Genomic DNA, 16,862 nt, shown 5'->3' with positions numbered 1-16,862 from the left:
ACTCTTGTGTAAAGCTTTCCACTCAGCATAATGTTTGGAGCTTTGGCCATGTATCAATGGTTTGTTTCTTTTTTTGGCTGAGAAATTTTCCCATTGTGTTAATACATGTTTATCTGTACAGATTATATTTTACATAATAAATAAGGCAGAAGATTGAGCCAATAGAAATAAGTGTTTTAATGCTAATTTAGTCTCTGGTTTTGTTACTGATTGTCTGTCTTGGGGTTAGTCTCCACATTTCTGGACCTCAGAGATCTGTAAAAACACATGGATAGTGCAATTAGCATGTCTAGCTCTGTATGTGGTAAATCTATGAATGTTCTAATGCTAAGCAACTGTTACTCAGTATCTCACTTTCAACCCAAAATTGGGTCTTCCTTTTAATGTCAACATTCATGAATTGGGGACTTTATGCTCTAGATTTGAGCAAAAATACTTGCTTTGGCACTGGATGATAATAAGGAATAATTCAGATTTTTACATTAGTAAAATTAGTAGCAAGTATTAAAGACATGGTTGGATGGTTTTAAGTTTTGCATTGTAGGCTAATTTCAACTGTTTCTGCACTGTTAAGGTTAATGCTCTGGATAATCTTGGTCAGACTTCTCTGCACAGAGCTGCACATTGTGGTCATCTGCAGACCTGCCGCCTGCTTCTGAGCTACGGGTGTGATCCTAATATTATATCCCTGCAGGGCTTCACTGCCTTACAGATGGGAAATGAAAATGTACAGCAGCTTCTTCAAGGTATTAAATGCTTTCGTGAGAACATTTTTTAAAATTCACCCTTTCATCTTTTCACAGTTGTTAAATGTAGAAGTTGGTAGTAAAAAGAAAAATTTTGAGTTTTTTTAGCTGTTTCTTCTTAACTCATTATATTCAGTGTTCACTTGTTGGGTTATGATTTTTGTTTCAGTAATATTTTCTGTCCAATTTCTCTTGAGTAAACAGCTGGCTTTAAGTTTTTATCAAGAAAATTTTTAAGAGTAAGATATAGTAGTTGATATTTATTTTAAAAAAGGAAAATTTAGAAAGGCAGGGGGTCTCTTAGTAGATAAATGATACCCTAAATACTGGCCCTGCTTCTTCACTCCTCTTTTAGATCCTTTATATAGAAGGCATGTAGAGTTTATACAAGGTAAGCAATGATTTGATTTTTTAAAACATATTTAACCATTGAATGTTCTCATGTTTGCTACATTTAAAATATTTAGATCGTATATCTACACAATTGGCATAAACATTTCAGCCTAGAAGTCTGGTCCCATAAGTTTCTTTTTAGTTGTGGTAAATATGTATATTACAAAACTATTGCCATTTCAGCGTTTTTTACATGCACAATTCAGTGATTTTAATTACATTCATCATGTTGTACAATCACCACCACTGTCCATTTCCAAATAGTTCTCATAAAATTTAAAGTGTCCTTGTCTATATCTTGGGAGCCCTGATGGTGCAGTGGTTAAGAACATGGCTGCCCATCAAAAGGTCAGCAGTTCGAATCCACCAGCTGCTCCTTGGAAACCCTATGGGGACAGTTCTCCTCTGTCCTGTAGGGTCGCTATGAGTCGGAATCGACTAGTGGCAATGAGTTTGGTTTGTGTTTTGTCTATATCTCTAACATTTATTAGAATTTGATGGAATAGCTTTGATGTCTCAAAGCTCACATGGGAAGAAATGTAACAGATCAAGCCTTTTGTATCTTTAACAATCGCCCTTGATGATTTTTATGCCTGTGGTCTGGAAGCCACAGTTGGAGAAACACTCATTGAATGGATAAGGGCAGATTGATAGAACCTTCTGGGGTCTGCCAAAATTGAACTAATTATAAGACTGCTTTCAAGATTCCCTTTACCCCCACCCCGCCATACCACACATCCATTTCAGTGTCAGTTTTTGGGGTAGTAACACTAGTCCTATTCAGTTGCCTGGAGTCCCTGGGTAGTGCAGACAGTTAACATGCTTGGTTAACTGAACAGTCAGAGGTTCAGGTCCACCCAGAGGTGCCTCAGAAGAAAGGTCTGACGATCTGCTTCCAAAAATTAACTATCAAAAACCCTGTGGAGCACTGCTCTGACACACGTTAGAGTCAGCTCAACAGCAACTGGCTGGTTATTCAGTTGCCTAGTTATGGACATTTACAGTCTTTCCAATTTTACACTAACTGCTATTACATATATCTTTACTTACCTCACCTATTAGTTTCTTAGACTAAATTATCAGTGAAATTTCTAGGTCTAAGGGTAGCATATAATTATCAAATTGTCTTCTAGAAAGGTTGTATGTACCATTTCACTCTCCTGTTAATGTTTGAGAGAATCTGTTCCCTCATCAGCAGTAGGTATTATCATTCCTAATATTTTCCTTGGGTGAATGTGCGTATGCTAATTATAGAAGTAATGAGTTCTTTTGTAATGCAAACCATAGAAATATTGTAAGTGCCCCCATTATCTGTTTGGCCACTAGTGAATGAAAAAAAAATGCTATCTTAATTGGCATTTCTTATTGTAAGTTTGAACATACTTTTAACATGTTTTGTTTATTGGCATGCGCGTGCGTGTGTGTGTGTGTGTGTACTGCTTATTCATGTCCTCAGCCTATTTGTTGAAGTCTTCTAGGGTATTCGTCTCATAAAAACTCCATATATACTAAATATATGACTTATGTTGCAATAAGATTTTTTTCCATTTTGTTCTTTGCTTTATATCTTTATTTAATGCTGTGTTATGACAGATATTTTGCCAAATCAATTTTATTTTTAGGTTCTGTCTTTGAGCTATTGCTCTAAGAAGCTTTTCTATTTTGAGATATAAAAATATTTGCCTGTATTTTCTTCTAGCACTTTTAAGGTTTAACTTTTTATACTTTAGTATTTAATCCATCTGGAATTAATTTTGTTATAAGGTACAAGGTAGATGTTTTCTTCCTCTTCTGTGAAATCTTAAATGTGCTATAAAATACAGAATTTCAGAGCTTTTCGAATGACTTCAGATATCTTCTAATCCAGCTTCTCTTTTTAAAACTGAAAATCTGAGATCCAGAGCAGTAGCTTGCCTCACGTCGGATAGCTAATTAATGGCAGAAGCACTCTTAGATCCCTGGCCATTGTGCCCCTAATGTAACACTTTTCTGCCATTCTACATGGCTTTCGTATAGACAGCGCCACCTATCATCATCATTTTATGTCCCTTTATATTGCTTAAATCGAATTTTAGAATTACTGTAAACTTTTACATACATGGGTTTATGTACCTATTTCCAAAAAAGTTTTAATGAGAAGAATGTATTTTCCCCCTGCCGTGAAGATTTCCTACATGATTTACCAAACTATAAAAGAACTTTACTTTCTGATCTGTTGCTTCTTTCAAGCCTTTTGGACCTGACTTCTAATCACTTTTTCTCTCTTTTAGAGGGTATCCCATTAGGTAATTCAGAGGCAGACAGACAGCTGCTGGAAGCTGCGAAGGCTGGAGATGTAGAAACTGTAAAAGTAAGATATGATCTTATGTTTTTGCTTATTTGGGGGTTTTATTTTGACATTATTTAATCTGAACTGTTATAAAGAACGTAGTTATTTATATGTGCCTTGTCTTAAAGGTTAAAAAAGTTCAGCCAGTTCTGTGCAAATAAAAATAAAGGGGCATTAAATAATGAAAATAATGAAAGAAAAAGAAGTCTTAGTTTCACGTGCATCTCAGTGAGCCATATTCACAAATTTAAGTAAGCTGCATATAATACCAAATGGATTTTGCTTAAAGCACCTATTCATTTGTCCCTTTAAAAGAATGAAGTGTATCAAATTATTGTCCATTACTGTTTGCATACGACACATAAAACAGGAAAAAACTAAGCTATGAGTCACTTCTGTCTACGCATTCCTTTCGGTTTCTTCATTTCTCTGCTCCTCTTATTAAAGGAGTGAAAATTTTACAATTCACCTATCATGAAATTAATTCCGCATGTTTCATAAATAATTCTTCAATAATTCAATAATGTTATTTTAAATTTCCAAAGCTAGTAGGGGAGAAAAACCCATGGTGGGTTTTCTTTTCCTGACGGACTTTCTCAAAACAGCGCACTATTTTGATTATCTGTCAGGGAGTACTGACAGGTAATAAGTTTTATAAATTTATGGAAGAAGCAGCTTTTGAAGCAATTCCGCATATTTCTATATGGTGTTCTCAATCTTGAACAGACCCACCTAACAAAGTTAATTTTAGATTTTCTAAGGAAGAGGTATGAACGCTGGTCTCATCTGAACTTGAGCTCTTCGGGAATCTATTCACTGCCCTTTTAAATGAAGAGCTTTCTGAAAGTTGATTTAAAAATCTACGAGATCTTTTTGTACAGTTTTATGTTGTGTAAATACTAGTCACCTCTAACTTCAGGTTTTATTTTTCATTTTCATTTTTCAAAGAAAAATCCTATTTTATTACTTGACATTTTATATTTACATTTTCTTAAGTAGGAGCTAATAAAAAAATAGGATACTAAAAAGAGGATTTTCTATTACTGACTACCGATTTTTAGAAAAAATAAATCACTTGAGTTAAAAGGTAGTGGGCTGATTTTTTTTGGTGGGGAAAGTGATAAAAAAGTAAGCTAACTAGTTAAAGAGCATCTAAAAGATTTTTTTTTTATGGTAGGGGAATGATAAATTTAAAATGTTCATCCATTTGTATATTAGAACATAAAACTGTATTCATTAAACATGATATTAAAGACCATTTCATTTTCATAAAGACAGGAGTCTGGAGGAAGAGATTGATGAAGAAGAGATGAGGCTGAGGATAGGAATTACAGAACAAACGTAATGCCACTAAGTCAAAGAAGACCTTCATCTTTCCCCTACTCTCCCTGTGATAGCTATCACTTGACAGCAATGTATCTCCATCAGTCTTTCTGTTACTTACCTGTCTCTAGTCAAGCGGCTCACTGTGAATCACTGGGACATGAACATATGCATATTACACAGCCCAGTCAAACCTCCACCCTATGAGTCAGAATATTACACAAAGAACATTTAATTATGTACTCAGTTGTTTGCTTACTGGTGATCCATCAAGCTAAGTACTTTATTGGACACCTAATACTAGAAAACCTGTGCCAGAGTAGACAAAATTAAACTAAGGTTTTGAGAGTAGAGTGGCCTGTGATCACTACCAAACTTAGCAGTACCTAGCATAACCAAAAAATCACACTGCCGTTGAGTCGATCCTGACTCATAGCAACCCTATAGGACAGAGTAGAACTGCCCGGTAGAGTTTCCAAGGAGCCCTGGTGGATTCGAACTGCCGACCTCTTGGTTAGCAGCTGTAGCACTTAACCACTATGCATACCTGTTAAAAATAATCATTTCAGACCCACTGAAATACCATCTCTTGTATGAGACCCAGAATCCGTATGTCTCACAAGCTCTTGTTTTGAAGCCTAGAAGACTTCACCAGTCTTGTGATTAAGCCCTTGAGGTAAATCCACTGATAACTGGTTCCTTTGGTTTATTGGGCTTAGGTTATCCCTGGTTTTAGGATAGGATACTAAAAAGGGGGAATGAGTTTTCCTAACATTGATATTCTTTTGCCTTTTTGAGCACCATGATTTATTACTTCCCCAAACTTCGATGTTTTGTATAATACTCAGGACTCACTGAATATTTTGAGTCTTATTCTTACAGCTTTTCTCAACTAGGCGTCCTCATCTGAACCAAAGAGCACAGAAAATTGAGTGACTGTTTTCTTAATTTTCCCAAGAATAGTACATAACTAATAGCATTCTATTGTTGTTGTTAGGTGCCATTGAGTTGATTCTGACTCACAGAGACCCGTTCCATCAGTTAGTTCATTCCATATAGTACAGTATGGCTAATTCCAAATATAGTTCCTTAACCAGTGGCATCAACATCAACTGGGAACTTGTGAGAAAAGATATTCTCAGGCCCCACCTCAGATCTACTGAACTAGAAACCCCAGAAGTTGGGCTCAACGCACATGAAAGTTTGAGAACCACTGGTCTGGAGCAGTATTTCTCAAACTTTAATGTGCTTACGGATCACCTAAGGGTCTTGTTAAAATGTAGATTCTGAACTTTTAACAAGCTCCAAGGTGATGCCACTGTCACAATGATCCAGCATACATTTGCCACAAAATGGAAATTGTTATTGCTGACATTTGATGCTTAGGTAACCTTTATGTAAACAGGAGTAGTGCTGGTCATGAAATTTACCTACGGGCTTTAGAAAAAGTTGAAGATACAAGCATGGATGAGAAAACCTGAGGGGTTCTCATAAATGACAAGATTAAATAAGAGGAATAAATAACACAGATGGTTTCTGAGAACGCTGATTTGATGAGACAAGAAAATAAATACATTTGAGTTAAAACAAGAAATGTACATGTTAAACCGTTCATCAGAGTACATAGCATCATATGTATACTGTATTCCATCCTGCAGAAATTGTGTACTGTTCAGAGTGTCAACTGCAGAGACATTGAAGGGCGTCAGTCTACACCCCTTCATTTTGCAGCTGGTTATAATAGGGTATCTGTGGTGGAATTTCTCTTGCAACATGGAGCCGATGTGCATGCTAAAGATAAAGGGTATGTACCAATCCTTGCAGCCCTTTTTGTCTGATCTGATCCTTTTAAAGAATGTGAAAATATTTTTATGATAGTTGGTGTTATGGATTGAGTTGTATCCCCCCAAAACGTGTGTCAATTTGACTAGGCCATGATTCCCAGTATTGTGTGATTATCCACCATTTTGTCATCTGATGTGATTTTCCTATGTGTAGTAAATCTTACCTCTGTGGTGTTAATGAGGCAGGATTAGAAGCTGTTCTGTTAACAAGGCAGGACTCAGTCTACGTGATTAGGTTGTGTTTTAAGTCGATCTCTTTTGAGATATGAAAGAGAGAAGTGAGTAGAGAGACAGGGTGACCTCATACCACCAAGAAATAAGAGCCAGGAGAATAGTGCATCCTTTGGACCCAGGGTCCCTGCGCTGAGAAGCTCCTAAACCAGGGGAAGACTGAGGGCAAGGACCTTCCCCCAGAACCGATAGAGAAAGCCTTCCTCTAGAGCTGGCACTCTGAATTTGGACTTCTAGCCTCCTAGGCTGTAAGAAAATAAATTTCTCTTTGTTAAAGCCATCTACTTGTGGTATTTCTGTTATAGCAGCACTAGATAACTAGACAGTTGTACCCTAACATTGGCGTAAATATAGCTTCTTCATTTCAGTTAAAATTTTGTGATGATTAGCATTTATATAGACTTATTTGCATGATGCTTTTTAAGAATTTTAGTCAAGGAGCTTACAACATTAGTGTGATATACTGAGTTTTAATGTAAAATTTTCAGTTTTCTTGGAGGATGGTTTAAATTCTCCCAATTTATCTTGAAATTATTATTCATTAAAAATACACAGTTCTCAACTACCCTGACAGGGAACACAACAGAGAATCCTTGAGGGAGCAGGAGAGCGGTGGTATGCAGACCCCAAATTCTCATAAAAAGACCAAACGTAATGTTCTGACAGAGACTGGAAGGACCGCAGTGATCATGGCCCCCAGACCTTCTGTTGGCCCAGAACAGGAACCAGTCCTGGGCCAACTCTTCAGACATGGATTGGACTGGACAATGGGTTGGAGAGGGATAGCTGGTGAGGAGCGAGCTTCTTGGATCAGGTGGACACTTGAGACTATGTTGGCATCTCCTGCCTGGAGGGGAGATGAGAAGGTAGAGGGGGTTAAAAGCTGGCAAAATGGACACGAGAAGAGAGAGTGGAGGGAGAGAGCAGGCTGTCTCATTAGGGGGAGAGTAAATGGGAGTATGTAGCAAGGTGTGTATAAATTTGTGTGAGAGACTGACTTGATTTGTAAGCTTACACTTAAAGCACAATAAAAATTGTTAAAAAATATATATATATATAGTTCTCGATTCTAGGTGATAGAGGTATACAGATTTTTTTTATATTTTCTGTATTTTTTAAATATTTTTGAAAATTTCCCCTTACAGAAGTCACTTTCTACTTTCAGTAGATTTAGGTTCTACAGAATACAATCAGTATAATTCTTTACATAGCTTAAGAAAAATTTTTCATCAGTTACGTGTAATTATTTAAATTAAAACATCTCCATTTGTTGGACTGCTCATCTGACTTTGTGTTTCAGAGGCCTTGTACCTTTGCACAATGCGTGTTCTTACGGACATTATGAAGTTGCAGAACTTCTCGTTAAGCATGGAGCAGTAGTTAATGTAGCTGATTTATGGAAATTTACACCTTTACATGAAGCTGCAGCAAAAGGAAAATACGAAATTTGCAAACTTCTGCTCCAGGTATATTTAAGTACTTACTGTGGATAGTGTGTATTACATAGAATATGTTTATTAATTCATTTTGACTGAAACTAGTAAAGAGGTGGGAAGCAAAGTTACCTAATTCTGTACCTAGACCTCAGAATAAATATCATGACATTATTTTATATTTCAGTCTACATGTATGTAAATACCACACATAGATTATTGTATGAAGTCAGCTAGCATCATATGGCAGTTCTTTGATTATTGTCTTAATTTTTCCTCTTTAGTACTTAACCTCAAAATATTTGAAATTTATGGTACTGTTTTAATACAGGTACCAGTATAGATATTTTACAGTAAAAATAAGAAGATAGGTTTATACTCCAGTGATTGTGAAAACGAGAAATAGTCCATTTTTAATAGATATTACTTTATTTTTCTTGATACTGCTTTATTTTGAATACAGTTATAGTTTAAACTTTGTATTATTGCATAATAAAAACCCAATAATATTTAACTATATTCTTTTTATTATAATTTTTTGTGTATAAACTAAACATTAATAACAAATCATGTCATCCTTTAAGGTTGTCTCAGAGTGATTTTCTTTGGTATAGTTACATCAACTATTTTCTCATGATCAAGGGCAAACTTAAGCTACTTCCTTTCTGTTTTTCATATGTCTAGCACGGTGCAGACCCTACAAAGAAAAACAGAGATGGAAATACTCCCTTGGATCTTGTTAAAGATGGAGATACAGATATCCAAGATCTACTCCGGGGAGATGCAGCTTTGCTAGACGCCGCCAAGAAGGGTTGTTTAGCCAGAGTAAAGAAGTTGTCTTCACCTGATAATGTAAATTGCCGTGATACCCAAGGCCGACATTCAACACCCTTACATTTAGCAGGTAGGTGAATTAAGTGTCACAGATTTCAACTAGTGACACCTAAGGGTCATTTTATATGAGTAAAATATTTCCTGTAAATAATGCTACCATTATGCTCTTTAATGTATTCACACAGGTGAACCATACTTCACGTGTGTTAGTTAAGTTCCAGTTCATTTAGCACTGGTACATGACACTCAGTAAAAACAACTGACACAGTCTCTGCCATTGCTCATGTGCTTTGGAACCCTTCATGCCAGGTCACCATATAGTTTGAATTATCTTTGATGAGGAAATTTTGGCTACAGCTTGAAAAATATGCCTGCTTGAGTCAGCCTTCCTAGTAGAAAGCTAAAGCTTTTCATTCTTCTGATGGTAGCTTTCGAGCACAAGCAGGAAAAAAAAATCTTAAAGGCTTTTAGAAGTTATACAAACCTCTTCCCGAAGTTCTTTGTTCTGAATTTTCACTCATAAAATTGGCGTAGTGCACCTTTGCTTTTAGTGCAGGTTTACAGCTTTGTATTTTCAGTACAGCTTTTTCAGCTGTGTTGAAGATGCCTGGGAATGAACCATTAAAACCGAGCCACAGCTGATACCTCATTGGAGTTGTATCATTGGTGCATTTGACTCCTACGGTTTTATCCAAATGCACTTCGTTTAAAAAAAAATTAATGTAGATATTTCTAACACTGTGAGTGGAAGATGGTGGTCAACTGTTTTCTCAGTTTGTTTCAGACTCATAATGTGAGTAACCAAGTATGTTGCTAGTGTTTAAGAGATATTTTGGATTTGTGTGATTTTTACCTTTAAAATCTCCCTCCATGTAAGTTGAGGCCCCACTGTCCAAGAAAAAGAATTACTCCATCTGCGTGTGGAGGATTTTGGACTGATAAACTACAAATACGGATGTGGTAAGAAATAGCTTTTCTCCTTCCACTGCCAGTCAGGAATTTCTGGCCCTACAAGACAAGATATGATCTGATTGGAAATTGTGCCGTGCACATTTATATTAGTTGTTTATGTCTTTATGGTACTTAGCTAGAACATTTAATATTACTGTTTGAGTCTGTGTTGTCTTCGTTAGTGGAAAACCCTATGTACAGTATATTTCTGCCCAGTCGTGCAGTATTGTACTTTGAGACCTGGAAGGACTTCTGGATTCAGCGTAATATTTAGTTTATGATAGTTTTGTTTTTCCTGACTTGGTCTTACTAAGCTCTTTTGCTGTGGATCCTTTAGGAAAATGATAAAAACTATAGTAAAATATTTTGACTTATTTTAAAATCTCATGTGATGTCTGTTTTTATGTTGGTAAAGTTAAGTTCCAGATTTAATTTTAATCTATGTATCAAATAAAATATACTTTACCATAAGAGAATGTATTTTCTAAGATAGCTGGTAGTTCCCAAGATAGTTGACAGCTGGGATATTGTGGCACATTTATAATTTATTAGTTTTTATCTCGTTTTATTATTTTTATCTCACAGCTTTAGCAACACATAAGTTTCACTGCCAAACTTATAGAGATACGCACCCCTAAGTTCTCTCCAGCAAATAAAATGTCCTGTGGCCTTCTTGGGAAAGGACCCTGAGATCCACTCTGCTGTGCTGCCTCTTCCTCTGCCAGCGGCTTGTATTTCTCACTTGACTTTTATATGGTTGGATGCCTTTTACTTGTAGCCCTTTAGACCATGTACCTGAGTATGTAATAACAGTGAAGGCAGGGACTTTGGAAGGAGAGTTTTAAAAGGAAAGATAAAAGCAAATCAGTCTCTCTCCAAAGTGAATGGATATCATCACTGAAACCTTTCCACCTTGAAGCCAGCGGGAAATTTTTCTGTAAAATTTTCATAGACTTAATGTGGAATTTGAGGCTTACATAAAATTCCTTTCATGTATTTTTTCAATAATGTCTATGCTTTGTAAGTTTATATATCTTAGATATAGGGATGTCCACATCTGGCTTCAAGTGTAACTATATTTTTTATATTAAGGAGTAAAAGTAATTTTCTTTCTTTTCTAAATTAGCTGGTTACAACAATTTAGAAGTCGCAGAGTATTTGTTACAACATGGAGCTGATGTGAATGCCCAAGACAAGGGAGGACTAATTCCTTTACATAATGCAGCGTCTTATGGGGTAAGCTCCTTCTGTGTTACCATTAAAAATCTATAAAATTTTCAATATGGAAGTCATTATTGCAGTTTAAAGGAAATTTAAGTTTGATTTCTCATTTTACAGAGAAGTAAATATGAGGGCCAAAGAGGTTAAATAACTTCCAAGTTCCAATTCTGAGTCTTCTGTAAGCTTGCCTGTGACATGCAGCCTGTTGTTGCCATTTGTTTTATTACTTTCCTTAGCACCTGTCTCTTGTTCTTTATTTTTAGTGAGATTTTGATGATTTTGTTTGTTTTATTTGTTGGTGCTGAAAAACCCACTGGGATTCCTAGGAATCAGTAGAGATTCAGATACACTGTTCCTAACTTATAACAGCCCTAAATGTTAAATGCACTCAGTATTGGCCATCTTCAATGGTATAGTTTAAATAAATGATACCATTTATGCACTATTAGTTCATACATAGGAGCCCTGGTAGTACAATGGTTAAGCACTTGGTGGCTAACCAAAAGGTCGGTGATTCAAATCGACCAGCCATTCTGTGGAAGAAGAGACTTGGCAGTCTACTCCCATAAAGATTATAGCCTAGGAAACCCTATGGGGCAGTTCTGCTCTGTCGTACAGGGTCACAATGAGTCAATCAACTTAACAGCATACAACACAATTTATAAACTGATGTTCAACAGTGATAACACTTGAATAAATTAGGAAGGATTAAAGTCATCTTAGTTTAGTTCCCTACTGTGTACCATTCTTAGCTATTTTGTAAAAGGTTTCCTCAAGTTACTGAAATGTCTACTGTAGTTTTTAATAAACTACTCATAAATTACAGTTTTGGGGAGAAACATTTTTCCTTTCATTTCCAGAGTAAAATTGAAAATATGGAAGTAGGTATATAGCTAGTTTCTTAAGAACTAAAGTGTGATAAAACAATATTTCAGACGATAACAGGAGTATTTTCTTTTACAGCATGTAGATGTAGCAGCTTTACTAATAAAGTATAATGCATGTGTCAATGCCACGGACAAATGGGCTTTCACACCTTTGCACGAAGCAGCCCAAAAGGGACGAACACAGCTTTGTGCTTTATTGTTGGCCCACGGAGCTGATCCTACTCTTAAAAATCAGGAAGGACAAACACCTTTAGATTTAGTTTCAGTAAGTGATGGGCTCTCTGAAAAATCTCAATGCTTTCCTGACTTTAAAATTCACTTGGTGTATACATAAAGTATCTTCATGGTGACTGTGGCAGAATCTGATTGTTAGTTCAGTTTTAACTTTGGGACTTCTTGGTATTAAAAGATAATAAGTAAGTAATAGCATTATTAATCAGTTATTTATACTGAGTACTTTTGGAAATAGAAAAAGAAGTACAAGATATAATTGCTTACATTAGTTGGGAAACAAAACAGGCACAGGCCTTCAATAAATACCGTTACAGTGCGTGTAATGCAGGATAATATGGGCCACGAGTCTTTATGAACTTCCCCAGCCAGGAACATTGCCCTCAAGGTGCAGCCACAAAGCCTGCTGCTAGTAGAGATTTCCGTCCCTCCCACACTGCTTCATCCACAAAGTTCTTGTTGTTTACCCCACCAGAACTGTTGGTAAAACAAACCTGTTGCTCCAGTTTTCTGTGGAGGTCCTTTTTTCCTTCCCCTCCCACAGGAACTCATGTAGGAGGCTCCAGTATAGCTTCCACCTCTGCTTTGGCCACTGTGACAAAAGTGCCTCTCTTGCCTCAATTACTGAGAAAGTTGACCAGAGCAGTGGAGGGCAGGGAGAAGAAATTCTTTCTGAGGTGGGAAGGAAGAGGAGTCCCTTCTACAGACTGCCTTCTACTGAGAGTCCATTGTTCCAAGTTACAATGAGAAGCTGATTTAGTTCAGCTGTACTGGGGTTAAATAGGTTTTTCTCAGAAGATTGACAACCCGACCATATTTGCTACATTATTTCCTCAGGAAATTGTCTTTCTAGTTCCAAGCAATTCACTTAGAAGTGAACTTTGGAATTAAATCTGCCCATATGTTAGTCCACCAGATATAATTGACAATGAAACAAAGTCCTCTAGAGAACATGCGTGGGCTTTAGAGTCAAACAGACCTAGCTTAGAAATCCAGCTTTATCACTTGTAGCTGTACAGCCTTGCATTTGCCTACCATCTAAGCCTTAGGTACCTCATCTATAAATGGGGATAAAATATACCTGGTTAATAGTAGAATTAAATAAGATCTAATGTACTTAAAGTCCTTGGCATGGTATCAGGTACATAATAAGCACCCTATAAATGGTGCTGTTATTATAAACAAATCTAATATGCACACCGTGAGTGCCATGGAAGTCCTCAGACTAGGGGAAAGAAAAAGGTGAGGCTTGCAATAGGCAGTATAAATAACTCAGAGTGAAACAAACACTGATTTACTCCTTGCTGAATGTTAATTACTTAATATTCTACTTCAGCATTGTGGAAGGATGGTATATATCACTAATTAAAAGAAGTAATGTGCCAGTAAATTTGGGGACTTTTTCCCGTTCTGGCAGATTTGATTAAAATGATTATCTTGTTGAATATTCTCCGAGAAAAGATCATACTGTTTGCTAAAGTTCCATGTAGGTTGAATTAGGTCTTTCAGAGTAATAATGATGAGTTTAAAGGTCTTACCTTTTTTAACTGATATTTTCTGTAATTCCATTTCAGTGCTTTTCAGTCACGATATCAAAGTTGGGATATTCATCATTGCCACACGAGCAATATTTTGATTCTGTGTGTTGGAGGTGTTCTGAATTGTTTTATATTTTATAACAATTTAGCTGAATGTCAGCTGGTTTGTTTGACTTTTTAAAGTAATTAGAATAATTATTATTTAAATAATCCTAGTGCTACAAATCTGCTATCATTTTGTCACATGTTTATAATACATTCTATTATGTGTAATAGAATTTAAAACTAGCTTATGGCAGATTTCATCTCTCTCTCTCTGACATATACCCTAGGCAGATGATGTCAGTGCCCTTCTGACAGCAGCCATGCCCCCATCTGCTCTGCCTTCATGTTATAAACCACAAGTGCTCAATGGTGTGAGAAGCCCGGGAGCCACCGCAGATTCTCTGTCTTCAGGCCCATCCAGCCCATCAAGCCTTTCTGCAGCCAGCAGTCTTGACAACTTATCTGGGAGTTTTTCTGAACTGTCTTCAGTGGTCAGTTCAAGTGGAACAGAGAGTACTTCCGGTTTGGAGAAAAAGGAAGGTAAGACATTGTGCAGAAATAACTGACTTATAGCCCCACATTTGTCCCTTGGAATGCTAAAAAGTCATTTTTAAACCTAAAATACTATTAGTATCAAATTAATTAATGTAGCCTAAAAGTTTTAGCCCTTTATTACTTTGTTTACAATATTAATAGAGTTTCTAATGAACTTTCTCCTTCCAAGTTGAGATTTGATGAGTCTTAGGCTGCTAATCTACCCCTTAGATGTAAATACGCTTTCTCAAGGTTTAGAAGCCCTTTTGGTTGAGTAGTTTGCTTTTTAGTATTTACCTCTTCCAGTGTACTGTTACAGAGTTATGTAATACCTTTGGCCCCATGTCAGAATACCCAACTTTGAAATTTATTTTTTAAAAAGAAAAGGAGACACACATATCTGCAATGTCTGTAATGCAAATCTCTTTTCTTTTTACCTGTCCAAGTTTATCTCACCCTATGCAAGATTATGGAACTTGTTTTCATAAACTTCATTGGGAAATACCTTACATCCTGAAAGATAAGGAGACTGACTTTAAAAATAAAGTGAAAAGTAAACTTTGAAGTACAAAATTTTTTTTAACCTGAGAATGTCCTATTGATTTTTCTAATGATGTTGAAATTTTATAGCTTTCTCTTTGCAATTATCGATGTTACGTTCAGTATTATATCCCAAATAGTTATTATTTTCCATCATCTTTATGTTCTTTATGTATATAGTAGTATCATGAAAATTTATCATTACCATGTTGACATACATTATTCTGATGTGAAATTTTGTTCTGGATTTTTATTTCCCAGTTCCAGGAGTAGATTTTAGCATAACTCAATTTGTAAGGAATCTTGGACTTGAGCACCTGATGGATATATTTGAGAGAGAACAGGTGAGTAGATGAATTATACTGCTTAATTTGTGTTTAATGGAACCTCAGTTTATGGAAAAATTGAGGAATACACGTGGGGTTGCTATGAGTCAGAGTCAACTCAATGGCAACTTTTTTTTTTTTAATGCCCTGAACCATTCAAGCTATTGGAAGCAGTGGTTTTTAAGAGATGGAAATCAGTTACTCTCTTAATTTGGCTTGATCTTGGAATTTCCGTTCCGTTTATAAGCACAGAAAAATTGACTCTCAGGTAGTAATACTAAATAGCTATCTTGAATCCAAAGTTTAGTTTATTCAGTCCTTGAAGTTACCCTTCAGCTCTGTTGGTTCCGTTCTTTTGTGTCAATCACTATCCTCTAAGCCTGACACACCCCTAGCTGCTAGAGGGAGGTATGTGGATATGCCAGCCATATATCTGGGCTTTTCTAGTACAGTCCCAGTTTAAAGTATTTTGTCAGAACACAATTACTGATTTTTGTGGTTCAGAAAATGTAGTTACTGTAGACTTGTACCCCGAAGGAGCTTTTGATCTAGTTATGGAGCTAGAACAAATGAAAAGTTTAACTTTTGGAATAGATTTTAGAAATGCAAAGAAGGAAAAAATTCCTGTGAGCTAGACTATTCAGGGAAAACTTCATGGAAGTCCTGTAAATTAAACAGGATTTTAAAGACTAGCTTCAATTTCACAAAGTGAAAAAATTGTATTTGGGGTAAGAGGGTGAGTTTGAGCAGTGATGCAGAAGTACCAGTTAGCATAGTCCAGACTCTGAAGGAACCATTGAAGGCATTGTATAAGAGGTGCAAGCAAAGTGATGATGGAAAAAATCTGCATTTCCAAGATAAAATAGTGTACCTGAATACAGTTAATTTGCAAGCGCATTTTTGTTGTGCAGTTTAGTTCTTCTCGGTTTCTAATGTTAAATGTAAATAATGAGAGTTTTAGTTTGTCATGACTCAGCTTTCTGTTCATTTACCGCCAACTTTTTATTTTCCTTTAAGTGGTTTGTTTTCATTTTTAAGCTGCTCAAAATAACTTGAAGTAAATGTATGAATCTAATACTCTGTGGGAACATGGTATATGAATATCTCTCATATGAGTAAGATTCTAAACTGTTTTCATTCTCTTTTATAAGATCACTTTGGACGTATTAGTTGAGATGGGGCACAAGGAGCTGAAGGAGATTGGAATCAATGCCTATGGACATAGACACAAACTCATTAAAGGTGTTGAGAGGCTTATCTCTGGACAACAAGGTAGGTCGTTTGAAATAATCCCTGTCATCAGTTTAACAATTTGCATAAAGGCAGGCCTCGACTTACTAAATGATAATTCAAAAACATGTTTGGAAGAAAGAATATAATAGGAAAAGCACTAATTAGGATTCAGGAAACCTGGGATTAAGTCTTAACTCTGCTACTAACTATTCAGCTTCCTAGG

General features: G+C 36.1%; 1 protein-coding gene across 3 annotated transcripts in view; it reads left to right on the top strand.

Moving 5' to 3' along the window:
* Window positions 1-16,862, top strand: part of TNKS2 (tankyrase 2) — a 61,059-nt gene that overhangs the window by 30,062 nt on the left and 14,135 nt on the right. The window contains exons 12-22 of one of the 3 annotated variants that reach the window (XM_023546927.2): window positions 575-746; window positions 1,102-1,137; window positions 3,410-3,489; window positions 6,450-6,595; window positions 8,167-8,332; window positions 8,984-9,203; window positions 11,211-11,320; window positions 12,269-12,457; window positions 14,294-14,546; window positions 15,342-15,424; window positions 16,558-16,678. In XM_023546927.2, the coding sequence (XP_023402695.1) occupies window positions 575-746; window positions 1,102-1,137; window positions 3,410-3,489; window positions 6,450-6,595; window positions 8,167-8,332; window positions 8,984-9,203; window positions 11,211-11,320; window positions 12,269-12,457; window positions 14,294-14,546; window positions 15,342-15,424; window positions 16,558-16,678 (1,576 nt within the window). The remainder of the gene's footprint in view (window positions 1-574; window positions 747-1,101; window positions 1,138-3,409; window positions 3,490-6,449; window positions 6,596-8,166; window positions 8,333-8,983; window positions 9,204-11,210; window positions 11,321-12,268; window positions 12,458-14,293; window positions 14,547-15,341; window positions 15,425-16,557; window positions 16,679-16,862) is intronic. The other 2 variants (XM_003409237.4, XM_023546928.2) reach the window with 2 other exon arrangements.

Source organism: Loxodonta africana, chromosome 16, assembly GCF_030014295.1.
Source record: "Loxodonta africana isolate mLoxAfr1 chromosome 16, mLoxAfr1.hap2, whole genome shotgun sequence".
Taxonomy (NCBI): Eukaryota; Metazoa; Chordata; class Mammalia; order Proboscidea; family Elephantidae; genus Loxodonta; species Loxodonta africana.
This window is presented reverse-complemented; position numbering and strand designations above follow the sequence as displayed.